Source organism: Athene noctua, chromosome 3 (genome assembly GCF_965140245.1).
Source record: "Athene noctua chromosome 3, bAthNoc1.hap1.1, whole genome shotgun sequence".
NCBI lineage: Eukaryota > Metazoa > Chordata > Aves > Strigiformes > Strigidae > Athene > Athene noctua.
In genome coordinates, this window is record NC_134039.1 from 7,278,759 (window position 1) to 7,305,607 (window position 26,849).

Sequence of the window (26,849 nt, forward strand, 5' to 3'; positions counted from 1 at the left end):
GATAACTGTTGGTTTTGGGTTTTTTTTTCAGAGGTGACAGAAATAAATAGAAATTACTTGGGAGAAAGATCAAACCCTCAGATATCATCACTGCTTTCACATTCCTCTGCAGAAACAAGTAGATCCATCAGATACAGGCAGCATCCTTGTCTGTGCTGTAAGAGGACAACCTTCAAAATGTTGAGAAGAATTCTCTGAGTCCTGCTCTGCTTGAGACACAGACTGGTAATGACACAGACTCACAGACAAAAGAGACACACTGAGTGATCATTTTACTAAACTGAAAAGCCCAAAGCATGCATCACATTTTGTTTCTGTATGACGTAGTGTCATTTTCTAGCCACATTTGCCAAGAAAACAAGGTGGCTGCTTTATTAAGAGATATTAGCTGAGGTAGGCAGAGGAACAGTGTTCTCAAAAGTATTTGCTTCTGTATGCTACAGTTGACAGAGGAGTGAGACTCTATTAGTGTTACCCATGAGGGAAAGGCAGAGGAATATGGTAATGGTTAGTTCTGCTGGCCCACAGAGCAGCATGATAGTGCTGGCTGCCCAGGGAGCACACGCGTGTTTCTGCTTCACTGGAAGGATATGCTGCCCCTTGACCAGGAGCTGGGCCAAATAAAAACCATTAGGGAATGTGGGACATAGAAAGAGCTGGGCATTTTATAGTGGAGATAACTGATTCGGGGTGTAAGGCTAGAAGGAGCATCATGGTATGGAGAAGTGCTGGGCAATTTTGTCATTGTGTTGAAGAGAAGTTGCAGGAACCAGCACTGTTGCAACAGTGGGTATTTACAGGACATCGGACACAAATCTTTAGGAAATCCAGTTGTGAGAACACAAAGGCTCAATGAACAAGCTGTTATACCTCTTCTGTATTTGAAACCTCATTAAGAAGATGTTGTCTGAAAAAAATAATGACAATGAACACTCGTAGCCCTGCTGCCTTTATGGAATAGAATACATTTTGGAATAATTGCACTTCACTAACCCTCTTAGGAGGCTGCCTAAGTATAATTGTTGTAAATTAAATGCACAGTCATTGCCAAAGCGCAGACCAGACCACGGGGATCCTAAGTCTAAGCCACTAAGTCTTCCTTATGCTGGATCCTGAAGTTAGTTCTTTCATTCAGAGTTAATAAAGACATCATCTGCAATCACCCTGAAACATCACAATCCCAATTCCCATACCGCAGAGGTGCAGCTGGTCGAGAGGTGATGCCTGAACACTGGCTTTGGATCCTTCACTAATGTTTCAATGCCATCTAGTGTCACGACAGGTTGCCTGTATTCAGTTTTTGAATACATTGGTAATGGCTCTTCTTTAATGCCTCCCCCACAAAAAAGAGTAATTAAGTCCACCAAATACATCTCATCGAACCATGTGTGACAGTGGTGAGGTCCGTGTTTATATTCAGATTGTTATAGCTCTACCTGGGAACAGAGTGCTTCAGGGTTATACCCCAACCCAAATAACAGAAGAAGTCCCCTATGTTATAAGGGTAGAGTTGAGCCATGAGAGTGCAACAATATGTCTGTACCACACTGAGAAAAAGAAATAGAAACATAGAATGGTTTGGGTTGGAAGGGACCTTCAAGGGGCATCTAATTCCAACCCCCCTGCCACGGGCAGGGACACCTTCCACTAGCCCAGGTTGCTCAAAGTCCCGTCCAACCTGGCCTTGAACACTGCCAGGGAGGGGGCAAAAAGTGAGCAAAGGGTTCAGCATCTACTTCACTGAATCAATGCAGCTGAGAAGCTCTCAGAAAAAAAAAAAAATACAAGGAATCTAAAGCAGAGATTTTGCAGCTTGCTCCCTTGCCCTTGTTTTGATTTCACAATGCACAATGTACATATAACACACTGTGACTCCTGTAACATCTGTGTAAATAAGCAGGGATCACCTACCCTGGGCAAGGTGCTAACCAGGAATATAAATTCTTTGTAATGCTGGCTTTTATTTTTTTATCACACTTTTAATGTTTGTCAGACTGGACAGACTAAAGCCATTTGAATTTTTCAGTCTGCAGAGAGGTTTGACAGAGAAATGGAAAGACTGGTCACATTATTTCTAGATATTTTTTTTTTTAAAGCAGAGTTGTCTAGTCAAATCATTGGTAGGCTCAACGAATTGAATTACAGTAATTAGCAATAGGGAAAATCTAGGAAGGTTTAAGCTCTGATAATTAAATTTTTCCCAGTTGTCAGCTCTGTGACCTTGTACTCCAAGGATATTACTTGCATGTTGTGAGAACTAATCACTTGTTTAACAGTTCTGAATAGACAAAGCACTAAGAAATATTTCTAGTAAAACACCCAGTCTTCTCTTTTACTTGACTGGAGCTTCTTTGTATCAACACCAATATCCACATGGCGCTGCACTGTATGGAATGGACATAATGCTAATTATACCCAGGGAACTAAATTGCATAATTAAAAAAAAAAAAGGCATTACGGGTATTCTTTATCATTTAATCACACTCAAAACTGATAGTTCTTCACATCAGAAAGGTTGGCCATTGACTGGATTGTTGCTTCTGCTAGAAAAAAAACAGGCAGTAATGATCATAACATTTTCTAGTGGGATTCTGTGTGTTTGTATAGGAGGTGGTTGGGTTCCTGGTTCCTGGGGCATGGCCGGAGTCATGCGGCTGGGACACTTTCCATTCTCACCATTCCATGCTTATTTCCAGACAACACACTGCTCAAACAACCTCTCATGATCCTCCTTCTAGAAATGAATCTGTGGTTTTGCTGCCTGCCCAGGTCTGAGACCTCCACAAGTAGAGACCCTCCTTGTTTCTCCTGGTCTGCAGTGCAAGAGTTAACCAGCAAGCACAAACTTCTGTGGCTATAAGTGTGCATGTGCCCTCCTATTGGTTATGTGAGACAGCAAAAGCCGATTTGTCAGCTTGGGAACTGGTCATCTTTGACCCTCTATCCTTCCCAGTGTTCTTAGCTTTCAAATTACAAGTCCATCAGCAAAATTACTATGTAGACACTGTATAGCTTATATCTGTTCCAAAAGGCATTGATCCATAACCTACAATGCCCCTGACTTCAACAGTACTTTTGTCACCCCTATGAATCTTCGGAAGGGAAAGGAGGTAAAAGTACTACAGTCTTAGAATTCCACCTTCCCTAAATATCCCTCACATGCTCTTGTACTGTCTCTTTCCTTCCTGGCCCAGGAATTACTTTATATGAAGTAATTTGGAAATTACTTAATATAAAGAGAATGATCTCTGCTCTATCCTCAGATTTTGTTCAGGGCATCTAAGATGTTCAAGCTGTGAAGAAGGAGAGGGCTTTCACATCTGCAGTAGGATAACTGAAGGAGCGGGAGTATTTGTGCAATACTGCAATGGAAAAACAAGCCAATAGCACTGGAAGAGCTGAGAAATTATGTTAAGCAAAGGTGAAGTCCTTTCACAAGACAGCTGATGAAAAAATCTCCCCTATGCCAGCACCATTTCTTGAGGTTTGCATGCTTTACTCAGCGAGGAGCCTATCTCCTCTGCTTCTTGCTATGGGCTCCCCGTATGATTTGGTAGAATTAGTCCTGCAGATGTGTGGCAAAAGGTAAGTCAGCTTGGCACCATCTTTCGCAAAGACTACAGTTTTTTGAAACCTAGAGGATCTGGGATGGATCCAAACATGGAAAAGGAGGGTTGTCAAAGGCGTGCAGCAGTGTGTGGTGCTGAATGCAAGGATATTTTTAGCTTAGTTGCCAAATGTTCAAGTTATCACTCTGATAGAGTATCTGTCTGGGTATCAGTCTCCAGTAATTTTTAAACCCGCTGTTTAATTTTACTCCAAATAGTGAGTATAATATAATAACATATCATACAATGCCTTAGAGGGGAATATCACCCATCCCAGTATGATATGGTACTGTGCACCATATTGCAAAGCATAGCAGTCTGAACTGCAGCAGCTCGTAGTGCAATATAATCCAACGTAAATGCATTTCCCAAATGAAAGCAGTCCTGCATTGCCTTCTAGAGGACACAGCCACTGGGAAGGTTGGATACAGGGAAGGACAAGAAATATCTGTCATACTTGAAACCTGAACTGCTGAGAATCGGGAAACAAAGTCAATAAATTCTCTAATGCGGCCTTGCTTCTTCCCTTTCCAGCAGATAAGCTAATACACCACTAATCTGCACACTCACACCGTACCAATATGCCTTGTTCAGAGAATAGGAAATGCTATAATTATCACAAGCACTATAACAAATTCTATCAAGGAAACTTTGTTCTGGGCATGAGACACAAGAGTTGAGCTGCCTGCACTTATTCTAGACTTGAAAACCTTGATTCCCCCACTGACACTTCTTCTTGCCAGTGCTTACAACCCACTCATTTTTACCCAGGGCATTCCCTTTGCGACTGTACTTTCACATGCCTTTCATTATCATCCTCCTTTATATTCCCTTGGGTAATACAGCTAAGAATTACCAGTGCCAAAATAGTGAATATTCTGTTGACTGTGTATTGACTTATGATACAGGATTCAGATTCAAGCCTTGCTCCAAATACTACAACACAAGGTCCAGAAGCTGGGTATCAACCTACCAAATGTCCTTTCTTATTAGCTCATTTGGGAAGTTGTTTCTTTTTCTCTTTTTTTTTTTTTTTTCCCAGTCCCTAATTCCACTTGGAACTGAAAGCTTTTCCTGACAAACTCTTGGCAGCGTGGTATGTCTGTGTGAAAAGCTGTGGTTTCAGTCAGTCCACATTTTCTGAGAAAAATATTTCATTTGAAAAATAAGTGACCAATGCTGCTGCTGTTAATATTGTTCCCTTTACTGTCTAACAGGCAGTGGTCTTCTCGCCATTTTGCTCTAAACCAAAATGTAGCATACTTCCATTATTTCCATATTTCACCCCCAATAAACAAATGCAAAAATAGGTAGATTTTACTCTTAGTCTGAACATAGCTGCAGAGCAGTGGTGCTTAACACCTTGATAAAAGGAAGGATGAAGTCAGAAAATGGTAATTTAAACCATTTTAAACAGCAATATTTAATTTTGCTCCTATCACCCATCAGAAGCGTCGACATTATTAGAGGTAGAGTTCTTTATCTATCCTTACACATGAAGACTGGCAGAAGTAGTTTATAAAATGCTGCCTTTCTCCCTCATTAATTCCTCATTTTGAGAAGATATAAATCTGTTGTCCAGACTTTTTATTGTCACCGCAGACATGAATCTCTTGTCTTAACATATTCATAAACAGTGATTTTCGACAGCTTAGTGACTGAAGATTCTTTCCACATTTCCATAACAAGACCGTGACATTTTTTTAATTATTTTGTTAAAAAATGACCTAAAATAACAAGCTAAGGTGTTAAGTAACCTCAGCAGAAAGTCAGTTATTATGAAATGAAATAATGACATTGCTTCAACTGGTTATAACAGGAATCCTATGCTTCCTACCCTGCAACAGGGAGTTGCTGAGCTGGGGAGACATGGGGGTTGGAGTTTGCCTGCGTGTCGGGGGCGTGTGTGCTGCCAGCAAAAGGTTTCAGCAGTGGAGCCTTCAGGGTCATTTCAAAAGAGTACTGGGCATAACATTTTCATTCTTCATCTCCTGAGTTTGTTGTACATCATCATAATCGCCAACGAGAAAACTCAGTGAAACATCATCACTTTCCTCTCTTCTCTCTCTATGTCTCTGTCTGCTGCCTCAGGCAGATCCTCAGAGGTGTCATTTTACCCCGTGGTTCTGACTCTCTTTCTTTTCACACTTGGCTTCTGTATGAGCACTTAGTTTTTTTTAAAGGAAGCAGTTTTTATCTTCTTTCCTTTACTCGGGTCATCTATAATTTTATAATCTTCTTTGGCATGTTGCTCACTGCCAATCTGTGCTATCTTCCTGTTCCTGAATATCTCTCCCACGTCCCTCAGCAGTGACATGCAACCACCACATCCTGCTCCATCAAAGAAACTGTGCAATTCTAATCTTTATCACATAGCTAAACCATCCATCCTTGTAATCCTGGGATAGGCATGTCTTCCAAGAGTGTCTCAATTGCATCCCCTAATCTCACACTCCTTTCCATGTGAGAAAGGGATTTTCTGCTTAAAAGAGTGGAGAGCTAGCAACGGTGAAAATTTCTCACACCAGCAGCTCTGCAAAGCATCCTAATGCAACCATGCAGTTTGCCTTCCCTTTTTCCCTCCACACTTCATCGTTAACTTTGTCTTTATTTCTCCCCACAGAAGGGCCGATGTCCTTCAGTTTTCATATCCCTGTGCTGTCCTAGCCTTGAAATACTCACCATATCCCTTAGACACGCCTAGTGCCCCTGAAACAGTGTCTTGCGACTGTCTGGAGCAGGGAAAATTTAAAATGTTGACACTGTATTACATAATTCACAAATGAAACCACAAATATACTTGTCTACAGCAGTATTGTCAACAACATAACCTGGGATTCAATCAATCTGTATGAAGTTTGGTTTGTTTAAACCCTGTCCCTGTAGACCAGATTAGATATCTCTCCTTCTCTGTTACTCATCTGTACTGCAAGCACTTGTCTCAGCAGATTAATACAAATGGGCTTTTCTAAGCTTTCCTAGTGAGTAAATAGGAATAAACTACCATGTTCTTCAAAATCCACAGACCCAGGCTATGTTTTGTAGTGGATTATGCAACTGGGCAAATTGGAGATGAGATGCACAAGGCATTTCCTGGCAGAACTGGTTGGAAACCTGATGAGACTCTCTGCTTTTCATGTCCTTATGCTGAAAGGTTTTAGGCAAGACAAAAGGTTATGCCCTTTTCTCCTTCCCCTCACTCCCACCAAGGTATAGAGCAAAGGCATTTTTCTTATTCTTCTATTCCACTACGGTCCAGATTGCTACCACAGGAGGCCTTTTTATGTGCCACAGCAGCTTCCTCTGATAAACCATGGCACTAAGACTCAGCTGACCATTTCCAACACATTTACCAATAGTCTTCACATCAGACAATAGGCGGGTATAGTCAGGGTTTGAAATGGCATTTGCAATAGAAAGGCAAGTTAGTCGAAAGAGCCCCTTTTCCTTGGTGAGAAGAGCCAGCATTCACCCCCCTGAGGAGTACTGTGTAGGAGGCAAACACTGTTGCTGTTTTTGGTTGTGTACTACAAAACAGCTATTAAAAATATTTTAAGATGTGTATGTGATGGCCTGGTATGGTTTCACTGAGGCAGGGTGCCAGGGCATATTATGTAAAGTGTTGATCTTTCCTACCGTGTTAAATTGGATCTAGAACAGCCAGTTTCCACTCCTCCTTTCTGGCAACAGGCCCAGCCTCATGCACTTCCATATAAACTGGGCCCCTCGTAGCAGAATAGCTGCCCAAGGTATCAGCAAGACTCAGAAACTGCAGTGGTCCTGTTGATGATGACAGTTCTCTTCTCAAGAATCAAGAGTACGCTCTTCTCTTGTTCCTCCCATGCTTTTGTTCTGGTCAGCCTGCACCTCCACCGCTGCGTTTCTCCGTCTTCCTGGATCCTTCAAACATGGTCTACCTCCGCTGGGACCATGACAGACAGGAGCTGATGATGTTTGAGCTGCAGGTTCTTACAACTGGCTCGGTGGCATTTGGATTCAGCCCTCGCGGAGAGTTGCCTGGATCTGACATTGTGATAGGAGGTGTCTTCCCAAATGGCAGTACCTACTTCTCTGTAAGTTGAAAAGACTTCCTCTGCATTCCCCCTTTGCCAAACATATATAGACTTGAAAAAGTATATTGACTTGAAAGCATATGGGCTCAACTGGCTAAAGATAGATGTCCCATGCCATTTGATGTTGTTTAGGCGAATAAACTGATCCCATCAGCAAGTCAAAACCACAGCCTTCAGAACCATTAGACATGACTGAAGCAATCACCCACCATGAAGTTAGAAGGGGCTGCTAAGAGTGTAACTTTTGAGTCATCCAAACCAGAGGTCAGCTCAGACAGCAGTCAGATGTGAAATTCCCATGTTTTCCCTCACTGAAGCTCTTCAAAGGTTAATTTACTTGGTTTCCTCTGTAGTAAGTGGAGATGTGTTCACCTCCAAAGGTTGCTTCTTCCTGACAGTCTTAAATGTCTCTCTTAGGAATAGTATAGGACATCCCTGGGACTTGCTGGTTTTTCCATTGTCTGTAAAGGCAACCGCTAAGGATAGATGCCTGATGCTAAAACAACTGGAGTTCAGGGGAAGAAAATGCCACTGCGGGTGTAAAATAAAAAAGATGGGTGTTGTTTGGTTTTGGTTTTGTTTTAATCATGAGAGAGAAACAGGCGGTTTAATGTTATCCAGAGAGATAAAGAAAAGGTGTTTGCATTCATGAAGTGTTTGCCAGTTGCAGTGGTTTTCTTTTGTTCAACTGTTTTCAGTTCCCTTTTCACACCACAGTAAGATGTGTTTCACATGAAAGATGTCTTGGTGCTTGTCTAAAAAGGGTGAACTTTGGAGGGGGTGAGGCAGCTAACCTTGCTCATGGTCATTGGTTGGTTGCAAAACTATTCTTGTAATACCCAGTTTTGAAATCTTGTGATTGTGACACAGACAGGGAAGTTTTGTCTATGACTGACTACAGGGAAAAAAAATTATGTTCAATTTAGAAGAAACATTTGTTATTTATTTTTGAATAATTTTTTTAAAAAGTGTTTTGGGGTAAAATCAAACCATTCAATTTCTCCTAAAAGAACATCCCGAAAGGAAAAATTGAAGTGTTCAGTTTCAAAAATACTAAATATTCCATTATTTTCAGAAGAGATATTTAAAATTTTCAATGTTTTTCTGCATTGGCAGCTGAAAGTGTTTATTTATATTAGAAAATAACTTTGGTCCCACAAAAGTTTCAGGTTTTTTTCAACTGTTTTACAGATCAGAAAATAGCTCCCGACTATTCAGGTCTGGAGATATTCCAGTAAACGAGCACATTAATGACTACAAAAATCCACATTTGCTCAGAGATTGTAAAGCACATCCACTGAACCCATGGAACAGACAGTTTGAAAGAAAAATATGCTAGCTACTGTAAATGGAGTTTAAGTGGGGTTTTCCCATTTCATTCTTCCTTCTAACCCCCTCTCTCATCTTTGGTTGTTGTTTTAACTACCCTCTTTACTACAACCGTAGCAAAATCATTATCTGAGTAATGTCCAATGGGTAAAAAACTAGACAAAAAGGCTTGTTTTCACAGAAGGGGGGGGGGGGGGGGGTTTCCAGCTGTTTACTGCCTTCGTCTTTCATAAGGTATATTTAATTTTAAATATTTTATTTATTTCAAAGTATCTCCTTTGCAGACTACTTGTCTTTGAATTTGCATCTTCTAATAAAAGAGTACAACGGATTTTCAGAACAGTAGAAAATCACAAGCTGTATTTTCAAACTCTGTCTCTGTAAATTGAGCATTTGATTTAGAGAAAAATTGATTAGAGTATTCTGAAAGTTCAAACTCATAGGTATATTCAAGAAGAAAGACTATTAGAGGACATACTGGGAAATTTAGCAAAAGCTATAAGCAGATTTCAAAATATTGACTTAAAGGAACAGAGATGGGATGAAAAAATACAAGGAAGGATTTCACATAAAAATATTCTTCCTTGATCAGACTGTTGTCTGGTAAGATCTTTCTCTTTTTTATCCCTCCAAAGTTGAGTACTGTAGGAAAACTTTTCAATGTAGCCCTTAAGAGCTGTACATTAGGGAGACATTTGCCTCATTATTTTCAGATTTCAGGTTTCTCTTGGAGGGATTTTTATCCCATCCTCAGCCACTGCCTTCTCATTTCTGGTCAGTTAAACTCCTTTGCCACAAAAATATGATGCAATCTCAGTCAGTCAGCTTGGACCCTTCCTCCTTTTTATCCTTCCTTCCTTTCCACAGCTGTGTGTACAGTCCCACCTTTTCACCTCGTATTTTCATACCAGCAGTTATTGTGGTCCATTCTGTTCCTAGTGAGATTTCTACAGGAACTAGATATTTAGTTGCTTTTCAAACTCTGCCTCATGTTTCTGTGCCCTTTTACCAACTAATAATTGCATTTGATGACCTCAGTAGTGCATTATTTGTCTTTTCCACTATGCCTGTGCTGATAAAGCCATTGGTTAGCTTGTAGTTTCTAGGAGAGCTTAGCATCCACAACCAGGCCCAGGCTGCAGGTGGTATGGAAAACCTGAGTTCAAGTAGAAACTTTGGTATGCCTAAAATATTTTACTTTTGAACTACCTCTGTTTTTCAGCTGGGCTTATTTTACTTCCCACTCTGCGTGGTTGAGCCAGGTGTGCTACAATGCCCCAGTGTGCAACAGTTCACTCACTCAGGGAGCAGGGAAACCCTTTAGTTTCCATCCTACCCAGGCCAACCTGACTGCTTTTTCCTTGAGCAGCTGTATATATCAGGGGCTGGGTGTGAGTTCTTTTCAATTGGCTTGTGGAAATCACCAGTGAAAGCAGAGGAGCTTTGGGAGAATGAAATGCTTTGATAATTACTCGGGTCACACTAGCAGTACTTGGAAACACGACTTCTTGGAGTGTAAGAAACCCTTCTCTATCGCTTTGACCACTGTTCCTTTTCCAGGATTGTCATGTGGAAGACAAGACAACGCTTGAGGAAGATGAGAGCCAGGACTACCAACTGCTGTCAGTGACAGAGAATAAGACCTCCACCACCACGCTGTTCAAACGTCCCCTCCGGACATGCGACCCCAATGACCTGGGTATCACAGTAAGAAAGGGGGTTGCTCAAGCATCATCCCAAACAAACCTGCTCTCATGTCTCACTGTATTCCCAGATCCCCAGATCAGATCTGAGAATGACAGTTTTTTCTCACAACGGTACAAAAACAAGAATATAAATAAACATATGGAACTATACAGCCATATTTATAATACCTATTTTAGGGGCATTATTTTGATGTCATTGATGTTTTCTTATAATGTTTTCCATCAAAGAATTGGGAAGATAAAAATCTCAACGTTTTCTCAAGCTTGGACACAGATCTTCAAGATCCTGCTCATTTCTCAGCTTCTCTCTTGTTTGCCACATAAAAAAAAAAAAAAAATCTTGTGTGGGAGATAAAGTTTTTATTTGCTGAATATAAGGCAGTATTTTGGTAACAATTGTGTTTATCAAATTCAGAATGTTTCAATAATCTCAGTCCTTCTTTCTTGGAAGTGCTTCATATTGGCATGGACTAGCATTAAAATCTTAGTCAACCCAAATTGGTATTTTAAGTCAGAGATTTTTCAAAAATATGCTTTGCCAAGGTTCACAACCATTCAAATGCGCACAGTTTTGGAATTCTGCATATATAGACACTGTCTACACCACTTCATCTCTGCTTGAGGGACCTCTGGGTAAATCAGCATTATCCAAAGCTTAGCCCACTCAAAAATGTTTGTCCAGAATTAGGTGTACATTCACCATTTTTCGGCAGTTCAAATACATGACTGGTTAAATGCCTCTGTAGTCTTAAACCTTAATGACCTTTACTAATTGAAAGAAATATAACCCCATTCTGAATGGGAAGAACCTACAGACTTCCATGGCTGCTGCTGTCCTTACGTGATGGGGCAGATGCGGGTGGATTATTGAGCACATTCGTGCTCGACAGTAGCTGCTAATGGGGAATCAGGGGGCCACAATTTTGTTAGCTTTTCATGGAAGTCCCTTAGTAATTCTTTGTTAAAATTGCCCAAAGCACATTAACAGTATATACAGATAAATGAACTGCATCTGCTTGCTCTAGGATATGCAAGATCTGAAAATCTGATTTTAGCACCACTCTACAGCTGCCACAGCTAGAACAAGCATCCATACACTCAGTATCTGAACATTTAAAGACAGTGATGCAGGTTCTGAAAACTTTATCAAATCCCTCACAGCCTTTTTTTTCAGCTTCCTTTCAATTCACATACCAACACTTTAAATCCGTAAGTGCTTTAATAACGTGTGTGAAATAACAGTGTGTCTTTTCTAGCCAGCACCTTCTCCTTGGGGAAAAAAAAAAAAACAAAAAACACCAAAAAAACCCCCAAACCATTATGTCTCTGTCTGGACGAGACAAATCTTGTGTGCTATACCACTTACTTTCTGTTGTGTGTTCTGACGTATTGTCTGAGTACCTGGGTATGTACCAAATATGCACAGTTGTGTTATTTTAGGTGGCTTCTAGTTGCACATGGTTAGTATGTGGATTGCGTTTTAATACGTGTGCAGTGGTATAAGGCATGTGATGTAAGGTGGATACACGTGGGTGTGGTTGATGGGGAGGAATGAAGGTGGTTTTCCTATGAAACGTTCCCATTGCAGATGGACACAGCACGCCTCATTGCTGCATTTGGCACAGATGACACAGTCCAATTCTTTAAAGGCCAAAGATTTTCCAAATCTCTTTTCTTGATGAGGAACAGAGGCCCATCTGAGTCAACTGACCCCAAAATATTCTTCACCTATGACCTGAGGCTGGACAATGTAAGTATTGGACAAGAACTTTATTTGGCATTTTATAAATTTCTTCTTCTGCCTTTCCTTGCAGAGTTGATCATACCCATGCTGGAAGTTTGGATTGCAGAGGTCAAAGATGGATGTGACTGATCCTAGAAACATGCAAATAGAGCTAGAAAGAGTAGAAATGAAGTGGGAATGGAAGGCTTGCTGTGTGGAGAGTAAAGGGCTTAATTGTTAGGAAAATGCTGTGAGGTGTTGTCTGTTCTCTTGACTAGAGTTTAGGGAGCCAAACACAGAGTGTGGTGCTACTGAACAGCAATATAATTATTAACTCAGGCATATATGTATACAGGTCTATTGTCCCATCCATACAGACTTGTATAAAAGTTTCTGAATATATTTACTGTTTCCTATCTTAGTTCTGTGGGAACTACACAAATCAGAGGGAATAGAAATAATGGGAATATATTTAAATGCTCCGTGGCAAATCTGTCTAAGAGCTCAAAAAATGCAATACACATTACAGTGCACGCTGCCTCCAGTATTAGCTCATGCAGCATCTCAGTGTCCGATATAAGGATTTACCAGGAGAGCTGGAGCCCCCCCGTTAGCATCACCTCCTGGTACATGTGCCATGCTTGTCAAACGGAGTTCAAAATACCAGCTCAGTGTGGCATTGCATTAACACCTTCCTTCTTTAAACAGCATCAGCCCACACAGACAGCACTCACTCAAGACGGAGCAGAATCTGCTGATCAGCGTGGGCAACATTCCACAGAAAAGAGGGGCACTATTTTTATGTAAAGATTTATGGGATTAGTGCTGTCACGTGTTGTGCTTGTGACTCCAGAAAACCAACAATTAAAAATGTTGATTGAAATGGATGGATGTTTCCTGCACTTGGTTGGTGTTACAATAGGCAAATTAGTCATGCAATTCCCTTTCGGGGAAAAAACAAAACAAAACAAAACAAACCACCACCCACCACCCCCAAAAAAAAAAAAACAAACCCATAACAAAACCAAAAACCAACCACAAAACAATCCCCTGTGCACATTATCGAGTTGCCAGGGGAACCTTCAAGTGACCCGTGTGTGTTTCTTTTCCAGTTTGCTGTTCCAGCTGAAGAAACCACGTATGCCTTACCTTTATCCCTCTGCCCATGGTCAAGCAGAAACACCATATCTACAAGGTAAACTTGCAGGCTGACTAACTGGGGAAAACAATCATGCACACAAGTCTGTCTTTTACGGCATTTTAGTATAAATTTGGGAGCATTCCATCTGTCCTTCACTGTCATGATGAGCCAGCTGGCTTGTGTGGAGATAAGCTCTGTCTTGTTTTTAGCCTTGGAAGTACCTTTGTCTTTATGTACATCACACCTGAAGAATTCTTGCTACAGGTCTGATGTCTCAGTGTAGTGAGCTCAGGGCATGTTACCTGTTGGTATCTTTGGAGAGCAAAGGGATCCTCCAGAATTTTCTATATTGAATGGACTTTTGCTTTTGTCCTTAGAATTGCTAAGAATATTTGTATAAAAGGCAAAACTAACATTTTTGCCATTCTGTTTTCAATAATGAATATGCAAAAAATGAAGAGCAAAGAAAAGAAACAGGAATTTTCCAGGGCAAGCCAGGCTTACTTCTCAAATTAAGATAACTTTGCTTCAAGGTCAAGCAACTCTTCTTAGTTTTGTGGGTTCTGAAAGTTTAAAAACAGGTGTTCCACTGCGATGGCATAGGCAAGATTTCATAAGGAAGACTTTGTATGGGCTGAAAAAAATAATTTAACAGGTAATCCTACAGAAAAAACTCAGGAGTTTTAGTCACTTCTTGTGGTAACATCCGGATTTTAAAGCCTGATCTCATCAGTGCTGTTAAAAAGTTCAGTGATTAATGAACAGATACAGGTTATTTGCAGGGTTTATTTTAGACTACCTTGATTATAGTGCTTTTGGCACAACTGATGAAGCAGTGAATTACAGTGAACCTGAAATCAAGGTCTCTTATCTTGCTTTGCAGCCAAGAAAATGGTGTATGAGGTAAACTATTTACATTTCCAGTCTGAAACAACACTGCCCAGCATAACAGGTCAAATAGACACCTGTGTGATTCTGATTAAGGGGAGATGCTTTAAAGGAAGATGCAAATCCTTTCTGGAAAATGGACTCTACTGGATGCGTATTGAAATGAATAGATAAACCAGTTTATCATCCATTTTGCAAATCAGATTACATTTGTTTGCTTAAGATATAGCTAACTGCTTTTTCTGGTTGCCTGTGAAATAAATATTTTAGGGTTGACAGTAATTTTTTTTTAACTCTTTCTCTTGGCTACAGTTTGACCCTGTAATAACACCCCACAACATAACCTTGGTTCATCATATTCTGGTTTATGCCTGTGGCAATGCCAGCGTGCTACCTACCCAATGGCATAGATGATTGCTATGGAGCCAATCCAGATTTTGTCCTGTGCTCTCAGGTGATTGTGGGCTGGGCTGTTGGAGGAGAGGTGAGTCTGCAGGGCCCGTTCCCTTCCCCATTACTGTTTATGAACAATAGTTCCCTTGTTGTCAGCTTGCCCAGTAAGATCCCACAGTCCTGCAGGGCCAAGTAAACTGGGGAAGTTTCCTCATACTGTCCCCACTCAACTAATTCTGCTGCATCAGGTGATGCTGCTGATTCATATGTAAATATGAAACCTGCATTAAACAAGTACTATATGTCACATTAAGGCTTTCATTCTGACCTTTTGATAATGTGGCCATTAATTTCACAAAATTTTCCTCATGCTAGTCTTGCATAACAGAAAGAGGTATATCTACTTTCTGCTTTTTCTGTGTACTGACTCTGCCTTTTTTTCAGCAGCGTAAAATTAAAAGTTCAGTGAAATTGGTTTTCTGATTGAGTGACCTAGTTAGAAGTCAGTGCTGCACAAATTTAACATCTATCTCGCGCTTTTCAGAGCGAAATGTATTTTTTATTTCTATAGTATGCATGCACATGGGGATGGAGAAAGGAGATAAGCTTTGGACAAAACCCTTATGTGAATTTTATTCCATTTTGTATTATGCAGTGACAATACTGATATGAAATTTGCTGCAAGACTCTACATATGCTATAAAAATTTCCTATTAAATGTAGTATAAAAATAAAAATTAATCAAAAATTATAAATCAAAAATAAATTTTGAAAATTCTTCCTTGTTCTGATTCGGAAGGAAAATAAATGGAATTGGCAGAATTTCCCAAACCATTCTGATTGCTAATGTCTAAATAAATATTCAGAAATGCAAGAAAATAAAAACTTTGGTTTTGTAAGTTTTCAATCAAGAAACAACAGAGTTGAAAACTAACTTCATATAAGTTTATTCCTCCTCTTCCTCTTTCCACAAGTCTTATCAATTTCCAGATGAAGCTGTGGCTTCCATAGGGACACCTTGGGACCCTCAGTACATCCAACTAGAAATCCATTACAGCAATTTTGACTTGTTACCAGGTGGGTAATGCTGGGCAGTTGGCTGACAAAGAACAGCTTCAGGATGGAAGCCTCAGACCTCACCTACAAGCGTTAGAATCAAGCTTTGGGATGAAACACTTCCATATGTTGCTCAGTACAACCTTCAGGACAGTAAGAAGAATCTGGACTGGGCTCCCATTCAGGAAGAACTTTAACTTTAGAAACCTTGATAGTTATATCTGTTCGGATTAGACACGGTTTACCATCAAATATGTTGAGCACATCTTCCTGCTAGGATACTAGTGAGTGTTAGGGGAAAGGTCAGGGATATGTGGGTATCACAGGAAAAAGGAGCAAAGTGGGAAGGGACAGAGTGGTTGTGGGGGAAAAAGGTGTACCAAGGGTCAGATGAAGTCCTGAGAGCCTAATAATACCACCTCAGGCTTCCACCAGCACTCAATCCCTATGGCAGGTGGTGAAGAATGTCACCACCACAGCACTGTCCTAGCTACTAAGAGGAAAAATTAGCTCTATCCCAGCCAAAACCAGGACAGTTATCATTTTACAGAAGGGGAAACAAAAGTGATTTAGAGTGATTTTATGGGAATCAATTGAGACTATAAGCAGGGATGGATCAAGATGCACAATGAGTGAAGATCTGTGCAACCATGCACCTTGCATGACTTCGAGGCTGTACGTTACAGTGGATCACACTACTGGGGGTAGGGTGGAGGGCTTAGGCCTTCCTGTTAATCTGTGCCCGCTCCCAGACTGTAATTGGGAAAGGGACACTATATGTGTTGTTGCTTCAGGCCCCACTTCTGATATTTCTGACATCATTGCTGAAGGAGTGGTCTTTTTTCTTTTACAGGCTTGATCGACAGTTCAGGGGTACGAATCTACTATACTCCGGAGCTACGGAAATATGATGTGGGGGTTCTGCAAACAGGCATCTTCCCTTTCGCTGTGCATTTCATTCCTCCCGGAGCAGAATCCTACAGATCTTACAGCCTTTGCAATTCCAGCCAGTTTGATGAAGTGAGTGTGGGGAAAGACATACAAAATCCCTCTTGATCTTTCTCACTTCGGGCTTTCATCTTGGTCTAGACATGTCCAAAAGCCCTTTGGTGCAGGGTGTTATCTTAGCCTCCATTTCTACATGTTGCAAAATGAATACATTTTCCAATAACACTGCTTAGCAGATACCCAAGATTTGGCTCAAGAGCATCAACAGAGCTGTGTAAGCATGTCGGGACCACGGCTCGAGTACCCATTCACCCCATCTAAGTGAAAGGGAAACAAAACCCAAGGGTTGTAGTGACTCCCAAGAGCTCCAAGGGAGCTGGCTCCACCACATGCAAGAGACCTTTGTCCTGCCATAGGTGTGTCACCTGGTGCAGGAAGGCAGGTACTAGGCTGGGAGGACCTGGTGCTCTCTCTCAGGTCAAGCAGGTACCTCTAGAGCGGGGATTTAACATCCCTCAAAACACAGACAAGTGGTTGCTCACAATAATCAGCTCTGGTGGACTGTGAGATCCAGGGGATTCCCTCTAGGACTGCTAGATGTGAGGTTGCCACTTTCCCTTTTCCCAGGCCCAGGTGGTGCTGAGACTGGGGGCAAATTCCAAAGATACAGAGACACATCCACCCCACCCAAACACACATGCCCAGAGAGCAAACTCAGCTGGCCACAAACACATCAACACAGATAGGAGTACAGTACCTCTACATGCACCACACAGACAGGAACAATGCCCACAGGAGCATGAAGAACACAAATGATCCAAACCTCTTCCCCCTCTCTGGCTAACCAGTCTTAAAGTTCACTAGAGGAACTTGACTACATGCTCACCCACTCAGCTCTCATATGAAATCACGTATGTGGGTGTCTGATTTCTGTTCGAGAACATAAGTTCTTTCAGCATCTGTGTCCAGATCCAGGGCCCTTTTACACAGTCCCTGGCCTGGACCTTGGATCTTTCTAGCTTGAAGTTCCCTAATGGATCATCCCACCTCAAAACCACAGGCACACACCTACACACAGCATAGAGAGCACACTCAAACAGAAAATAGAGTTTAACAAAATAGTCTAGACTAGCAATCAGGTACCAGGTTTGGTCAAACACAGTCACCATCAGTATGCTTAAATATAACTGACCTCTCCTCTTCTCTCCATTTTCCCATGTTTGTTTCTCTATTTCCCTTTGACCTCTTCCCAAAGTGTCCGATAATAAATTTTGCACATTCCCACAATCCACTTCGGATATCCCATACATTTTACACAGTCCCACAATCCCCCTTGAACAATCCATAGGTTTCCTCCCTCTTATGAGACCTGCAGTAATCTTGGTTTTCTTCTTTTCATCAGTTTTCAAAGATTTTCTTTGAACCTTTTATGGTTTATATTTTGACAGTTCTTTTAACGTCCCATTGATCAGTGTCTTTACAATTTCTGCTTTTACTCTTTCTATTATCTGCTCTATGTACCTGCATGTGTAACTAATTACCTCTCTTGCATCTTGTCTTTGTTTTTTACATAGCTGATAGCAAGACATGCTTAGACTACCCAGCATATCACAGACTCAGACAACTATGCCAGAATACCTGAAGCCAGCAGAGCAATTTTCAGAAAGGCTCCCCAGAGCAACCTTTTAATCAGTAGTGACCTCCATAAGGAAATGGTTTTAAACCTCCTTTTTAAAATAAATGTTAAGTGACATGAGTTCCTTCAAGCTTTTGACTTGATGGGCAGCCCTAAACCATAGTGCTAGGCTCTGACTGCCAGACTCTGACCTACTTCATTTTGAACTGCAGATGAATGGGATGCTGGTTCCAGATCTGCATGTCTTTGCCTACCTGCTTCACACCCACCTGTCTGGCAGAGGAGTGAAAGCCGCTCAATACAGGTAAGAGAAGGAAAACAACCGTATTGCTGCCCATGCCACGGGATCAGTCCCTGCCTCCTGGGCTAGAGTGAATGAGGACCATAGAATCATAGAATAGTTTGGATTGGAAGGGACCTTCAAGGACACCTTCCACTAGACCATGTTGTTCAAAGCCCCGTCCAACCTGGCCTTGAACCCTTCCAGGGAGGGGGCAGCCACAACTTCTCTGGGCAACCTGTGCCAGTGTCTCACCACCCTCATAGGGAAGAATTTCTTCCCTATATCTACTCTTTCAGTTTAAAACTATTACCCCTTGTCCTATCAATACACTCCCTGATAAAGAGCCCCTCCCCAGCTTTCCTGTAGCCCTCTTTAAGAACTGGAAGGCTGCTCTAATATCTCCTCAGAGCCTTCTCTTCTCCAGGCTGAACACCCCCAACTCTCTCAGCCTGTCATCACAGAGGGGTGCTCCAGCCCCCTGATCATCTTTGTGCCTCCTCTGGACTCACTCCAACAGGTCCATGTCCTTCTGATGCTGGGGGGCCCCAGAGCTGGACACAGCACTGCAGGTGGGATCTCACGAGAGCAGAGTAGAGGGGGAGAACACCCTCACTTGAACTGCTGATCACTCTTCTTTAGATGCATCCCAGGATATGGTTGGGTTTCTGGGCTGCAAGCGCATATTTCTGGGTCATGTTGAGCTTGCTGTCAACCAACACCCCCAAGTCCTTCTCCAAAGGGTGCTCTCAGTCCATTCTCTGTCCGGCCGGTATTTGTGCATGGGATCACCTCGACCCATGTGCATCACCTTGCATTTGGCCTTGTTGAACTTCCTGAGGTTTGCAAGGATCCACCTCTCCAGCCTGTCAAGATCTGAATGGTGTTCCCAGATTAGTCTCCATCTGTCTGTCAGTGCAGGAGAATCTGCAGTGTCTGAACTGTAGTACAAAGAACTAGCCCCTGAGGAAAGAAGGGTCAGCTCAGCAGAGAGTAGGAGACTGGGACTGTGCCTCCTGTTAAATAAAACAGGTCCAGGGAGTGAGCTCAAGCACTGGACTGATGTTCATCCACACTGGTCAGCTGCCACACAGTGCCCTCACATATCTTGGTCCTGTAACCCAGACTAACCCTGAGGCTACATGGACACAGTTCTGGGGACTGTGTGTGCCAGTTCCCATGGGCTGCATGGGCAAAACTACAGTGGGTTTGGTTTCCTCCACCATCCTTCCACACAGAAAACTTCAGCACTTCTGTGTGTTCTCTGATCACACCCCAGCCCATGAAGCATGAATTCTCAATTCCAAGGTATGAATATAGCCAACCATGGTCTGCAGCATAGCATTTGAACACTACTTCTGCTGCTTAGAATGTGAAAGCAAAACAAAACGCAGAACTAAAATGTAATTGTTCTTTAGGCCAAAGAGGCATTACCCAGGTCTAAGTGCTTGGTAGTATAGGTATAACGCCCATCTCCTCCTTAGGTTTCTAATTTCAGAATAACTCAACATGAGCCAAGCATCACACTTCAGACAATTACAGGGAGGCAGACACTAGGTCGGTGCCAGTGAGCCAGAGAACAATCCACTATCCTATGACAATTAGCAACATGGGTGTAGCCTGAGATGTTGCAGTGACACTCTCATCTTAGAGCGCTCACTGTGACACCTCCAAGATCAAGTTCCCTGCGGGCCTATACTCTGGGGTGTGATGTGAGCTCCATCTGGAATGGGAAGGGCAAACTTTGGCGTTGTCTGGTCCTTAGATGGCTACGCTGTCACACCAAATCCCCAGAGCCCTGCACTGTCCCCCATACTACCTCATGCTGATTCACTCTGCAGAAACTGCCACATACTCTTGACCATGTGGGTGTGCAGGGAACCTGAGCTGCACCGTAGACAAGCTGTGGAAGACAGGACAGTTCCTGGCCCCCCAACACCAGTGCAAAACTGAGTTATGAGGAAGGCAGATTAGTCTGACTTCTAAGCACATATATGAAGCTTCTAAGCACACATATGAAAGATCATTCAGAAGATTCTAGGTTGTTCCAGAATGACACATCTGCCCTTGAAAATGGCCTTCCCCAGTTATCCTTAAACCCCAATGGCCTTCTACAGTCAAACATGGTTTAAACACCTTGGCCTTGCACCTCTCTACCCACTTCCCAGCATGCCAAGGAATGGGGCCAAGTAACTAGAAGCTCCTCAAAGGCAACCTCAGCAAAGTGGGTCTTTGTCTGATGGGTATTTTCCCCTCTCTGGCTAGCTGTGTCTGTAAAATACCTAGCAGCCTCTGTAGCCTAACTGTGACATGGCAAAAGCAAGGACAGCTTTGTAAGAACCTTAGGAAACAAACTTGGTCTGCTATAACTAGACTAAATAAATGGGGATTTTGTACCTTTGAATATGTCTGCTCCCCAATTATACCCATCAGGAGTAGCACATTATAGCTGGCAAATGTGCTTGTCTCTTGGGAAAGGACCAAAGTAGACATCAACAAAATCTACTGGCTTCAAAGCCATCCCTCGGTTTCAATGCTAGTGATCTCCAGCCCAGACTGGCCTGACTCCATCTCATTAGCTAGCACCTTCCAAGTGCATGCTCCAAGTAGCAGGGAATGATATAATCAGGAGAGTTTTCCTTAGGCTTCAGGAAAAAGAAAAAAAAAAAAAAGGAAGATTCTGTCGCTTTGCTAGGAATCACTTGAGGTCAGCCTAGAGAGGACTAAGACAACAGTTCAATTTACTTAGGACGAGCACATATCTGAGAAAGGACCTTTGTAAACCATGCTAGGACCATGTCCTGAAGCCATCTCAAGCGCAGGCTCTAGAGCAGAAGGTCAAGTGTCTGAAACACCTTCTGAACAGGTGATTCAGGCACTATGACCAGCTGAGGTGACTTCTTTTTTTTTTTCTGGGATTTCCCCTGTAACACATAGGATAACTATGTTCTTAGTCACTTGTCCAATTAGTGGAGACCCCAGATTCTTTGGAGCTTGACCTTGGCAGAATATAGCAGATTGTGATCTTTGATGGCAATTTAGAGGTAGGCCTGTCTCCTTTTTAGGTGTTAATTTCAGAATACCCCAGCACGGGCCAAAAGTCACACACAGCCAGTATGAGTGACTTAGCAAGAGTTTTTCTGTTCCAGACAATAGCAATAGTTTTTGGCTCCTGCTGTTCATGCAAGTCTCATGGTATACACAAACCATTGTACCACATCCTCTTTCTTGGCTTGAACTTTTGTGAAGCCTGGCCTCCAAGCCAGGTTCCTCCCTCCAAAACCCATTTTGCTGTAAGTGTCACCGAAATCTGGTGATAAATCTGGGATAAAAATAACTTATCGACACCAATTTGATGCCGATAAGCAGATACTTCTTTATTGACGGCCAGACGTGTAGGGGCGTGCTCTCACCAACAACACGTACCAGGCACCAGAATCATACACCTTATATAGAACCTACTCATACATATTCATTAAGAATTCATACATAAACATACAGTTTCCAAGAAATCATTAACATATTCTCCTCCTATTTCCAGTTCTGCACAGTAAAGGTTAGAAATGTCTAGAAATGGGTCTGGGGTGTAATGTGAGTAGGTGGTCCATGAGTCGGTGGTCGCGATCTCCCCCTGCCGGAATTACCTTTTGCTTAAGGACATCGTTTTCTTGGCAGGTACCTGCAAACTGTTACGCTTACTGCCCTCAGTTCCCATTAATCCTGGACCTTGACAACTACTTGCGTTCCTCTAGTCCTATGTATGTATTATAAATCAGTTTACAAATCACCTCATGTTTTGTTACCTAGGCTCTAACCGTTCCTACTAGACAATTATGACCAGTCCCTTCAGCCTTGGTACGGGGCGGTACAGGGGATTTTAGAGTAGTGGTCGGTTGCTAGATTCAAAATACAATAAATATAAAATAAATTATTTTTATTAAAATATCCCTTAATTCTATAATTATATTAAAATAAAACACAATTTAATTTCAATTGATAATAAAATCAGTAACATTAGGTGCATCTGGACAGTGCTGTGAGCCTACTAGTTTGCCTGCTCAGAGCTGCCAGCAGTCTCAGAGTGGGCCTACAGCAAGCAAGCAGGGTGTGTGACAGCTGCTGTGACAACTTGGCCATGAGACCCACGAGGATTTGTGGGCTGGGTGCCCTGGAGCACCTTGCAGGGTGCACCGTGGATGTACTCAGCAAGATCTAAGAACCTGTAACATGGATGGAGAAGCAGCGCTCAAGCAGAGCAGAGACCACCTAAAAAGCAGTATCACAAAGCACTGTAGAAATATTAAGGAAGAATTCACATGTGATACTTCTGCATCTGCAAGGGAGGTCTAAAGAGCCTGCCAACTCTAGGGTCAGGGAGTCTTTTTGTTTAGGACAGTGTTTGTAATGCAGGTGTTGGAGTTCTTACTCCCAGACTGTCATCTGAAAGGCAAAAGTTTCCAGGCAAAACAATTATTGATAAGTAAAAAGTCCATATCTAGACTCCAGACCAAAGAGAGCTAGGTGAGAAATTTTAAATGTATGTTTGAGACTGACTGAGTTATGGTACAAAGGAGATCAGGCATGAATTCTGGATTTTTCTCTGCTCTGTTTATTTCATCCAGAAATTGTTTATTCCACCCCCCTCCCTAGAAACGTTATAACTTTCACCCCTTGTTTGTCTTCCCCAGAAATGCTGAGCAGCTGAGGATCATCTGTGAGGACAATAAGTATGACTTCAGACTGCAGGAGACACGGGACATGAAAGAAATCCTCATAATCAAACCAGTACGATCCTCCCCTGGGATGTAGCTGTGGGTGGGCAGGCTGGGGAGGTGGTGTTAGAGCACATCGACATATTCTGTCCTTCATTCCACCTCAGGCTGTGGCCCATTTTTCTCACACTGTTTCCTGGTTCCGCATGTTGCAAGCGGTTGTTTTGCATGCTTTGCCTGTACCTCTCTGACAGTGTGTGTGTTCTCTAGGGGGATGAGATCCTGGTAGATTGCAACTTTCAGACACTGGATCGGTCAGGGATTACTTTTGTAAGTTTGTTTTTTCTATTTACAAATCTTCCATTGCTTTTAAAATTAGTTTATCACCATCAAAATCTTCTGGTCAGGCATACCTCTCTTCCCTAAGAAAATATGGCCCTGGCAAAAACTTCTCGCATCAGACACAACATCACAGACGTGCTGAGGCATGTCTTGCACAGTTGCTCCATGTCTGGGCAGTAGCTCTCCAGCAAGACTCACCTACTATAGGCTTATAACAGATCCCAAAGCTATCTTGCATCTAATACCATACAAGCTAAGTCTTGTCCAAAACGTCAAGTGCAAGGAGCAAAACTTGCAGCTGAGTTGGTTTCCAATCATTGAACATTTTAGTTTTAGTGGACAGGCAGAAGTCAAATACAGAAGCTGACGTAATTTGGCAGCTGGATCTGATTTGGACTTCTAAAAATATAAAGAAATTTTTTTTAGTTCTTCTTATTTGGACTAGACATCAGTTTTGCAGAACTTCATACATAAACAATTATTGTAAGATTCAACCTTCATAACTTATTTTAGAGCATATGCCATGCAGAGGAGTTAATGATGTTATTGCACTTAGAAATGTGCACAAGAATCTGAGATTCAACCTAAAGAGGATTACAGAGTTTAAATTCACAGAGAGTAACACTACCAGATTTGGTTGGGACCATTCCAAAAGTAGGGATCAACTGAAAAATTCTGATCTGGATGTTACACTCAGTTAATTCCCTGACTGTTTTAGCTGAACTTCCCGAAATTTCACATTTTGGGATCTTGTAGATTGAAATGAAAATATGGTAGTTTTCCTAAGGAGAGAATAAGCAGAGCAACCCATTTATCAGACTCTTGTGAGGATACTTTTATTCTCTGTTTCTAACTCTTAGACAAACTTTTTTTTTTTTCACCAGACAGGATCTGCGTGAGCTGTGAACAAGAGTGCTTTCCTGAGGAGAAATATCCTCCTCATATCCCAGCAGACCTCTGAGTCATCCTTGTGTCTTTGCAGGGTGGGCCAAGCACCATGAATGAGATGTGTCTCACATTCCTCTTCTACTACCCTCGTAACAACATCTCCAGTTGTATGAGCTACCCTGACATTTTGTACATTGCACACGTACTCAAGCAGGAGGCCTCAGAGTGAGTCCTGAGTCAACATGTTTCTGGAATTAGCAGAGCTAAATGTAGTTATGAAGAATGGCAAATGGAAAAGATAATGAAATGTTGCTTGATAGGGAAGAAAGTCATGTACCTGGCTCTGTCAAGTTGAACTCCCTTGTTTCAGGAATCCATCGACTGTGACATTTTAATCTCTTCTCCTCTATCTTTTTTTTTTCCCCTTCATTGTTTCCCCCTCCTTCCTCATCTTCTCATCATGTCTTCACCTCCCCATTGCCCTTTACTCTTTTCCCAGTGCAGTGGAAGCAATGATGGCCATGGACTTTGTTGACTGGGACAATGATACTGTCAAAACTGCAGAGAAAGCAGCCAAGGAAGCAGAGCAAGTAGTCATGATTAAAGCCATTAATGTAAGTCCCCCTTCTGAGCAATTTGTGGGTGGGGAAATGGACTTGGCTCTGATGTTCCAAGAGTAAAGCACAGCTGAGAGATAGAGCCAACACACAACACCTTGGGTAACACCAGCTTTTTGTAGCTTATCCATGACTCTATGACTGAAAGGGATTACGTGAATTATGAAGTCCTCTCTCTGAGGCTGAAGTTGCAAGTAACTGTCCAAGACATATCTAGTCATCATTTAGCTTTGAACTAAAAAAGCTAAAAATTCCTCTCCAAAGAGAAAAAACACTCTTGCGTCTTGGTAATATAACAGTGCCTGGGGGGTGATGCCGTGGCAGAGCATTTTGGACAGAATAAGCAATAAAGTAGTACTAAGATCCCCCAGACAACATCCACACAGAAGGAATTAGGATGATCCAGACAATCCACATACATAGAACAGGGCTTCCTGTATCCAGTTTATCTGACTGCATTTCAGTGCATCAGTCTGGTACCTAGTCAGAGATAAATTAGGGAAAAAATCTCTTAAATTGAGAAAGGATCAAAATTCCATCTTCTTCTCCTCTCTCAGAGAGCTTCTCTGCTGTCAGAGGGGACACCCGTGTCATTATTTTCTCTGAGATGGCTAATTACACATCCACACATGGAGAAAACTGACTAAAATGCATCCAAAACATGCAGTGTTATGCCAGAGTCTCGTGGCTCCCAACTTAAAAACAGGTCATGTAATTTCATTTTTCCTTCTTTCCTTCCATCCCCAGGAACTCCAAAGAAATGAGAGTGGTCTAATCAGAGACATTAGTATTCCAGAGGAGGCTGCCTGTCACAATACTGCTGGACACATGTCACTGTCAAGTCTGTCAAGAGCCACTGCAAACCTTCGTTTCACCACAGTATGCACTACTGAGTCATCAACCACCAAAGAAACTGCTTCACTTCCCCTTCTTTCTCTCACACAGCTGGCGTTTGCCTGCCTTATCTTGGCCTCTGAGTATGGGAAGTGAGGGACAGAATACCAGAACAGATGTGCTGAAGAAGTCTCTGTAATTACCTCTAGTAGCGGGGTATTCCAGATCGGATGGCCCTGAACATGAGAGGATACTTTATAATAGAAAATTGTCTCCCTTTGCAAGAGATGGGTTCAGCGGGCATTGGCATTTATTTTATTTTAATAAAAAATACTTTCTAGTATAGTTTGAATCAGAAAAGCAATGTACTACAATGCAGTAAAGACATGAATTCAGTCATCTCTTCAATAGCTGCTGCTTAATTATTAAATCCAGAGTTTTCATAGATGGACTCCTCTATGTATTTGCTCACTGTAATCATTATCTAGTCTCAAGCTATCTACATACTCCCCTACTTAGGTGAGTATAGAAAACTAGAGTCCTTAGTTATTAAATGATATGATTGATTCCAAAATTAGTCCTGCCCTATCCATCAGGACTGCATAACAGGGAATTTACCTGCTGATTGACAGGTAATAATGAGGTGATGACTTGGTGTTTACTGGAAAATAGACC

At 42.0% G+C, this 26,849-nt stretch overlaps 1 protein-coding gene across 1 annotated transcript; it reads left to right on the forward strand.

Moving 5' to 3' along the window:
- Positions 1-1,384: 1,384 nt before the first annotated feature.
- On the forward strand, positions 1,385-25,403 carry LOC141958354 (putative DBH-like monooxygenase protein 2). Its single transcript, XM_074901143.1, is given in 15 exon segments — positions 1,385-1,504; positions 7,469-7,681; positions 10,571-10,717; positions 12,305-12,466; positions 13,552-13,582; positions 13,585-13,634; positions 14,781-14,867; positions 14,869-14,952; positions 15,836-15,938; positions 16,771-16,937; positions 18,714-18,805; positions 23,470-23,566; positions 23,764-23,823; positions 24,818-24,948; positions 25,223-25,403. Coding segments are annotated over 15 exon segments (1,725 nt in total).
- The last annotated feature ends 1,446 nt before the right edge of the window (positions 25,404-26,849 follow it).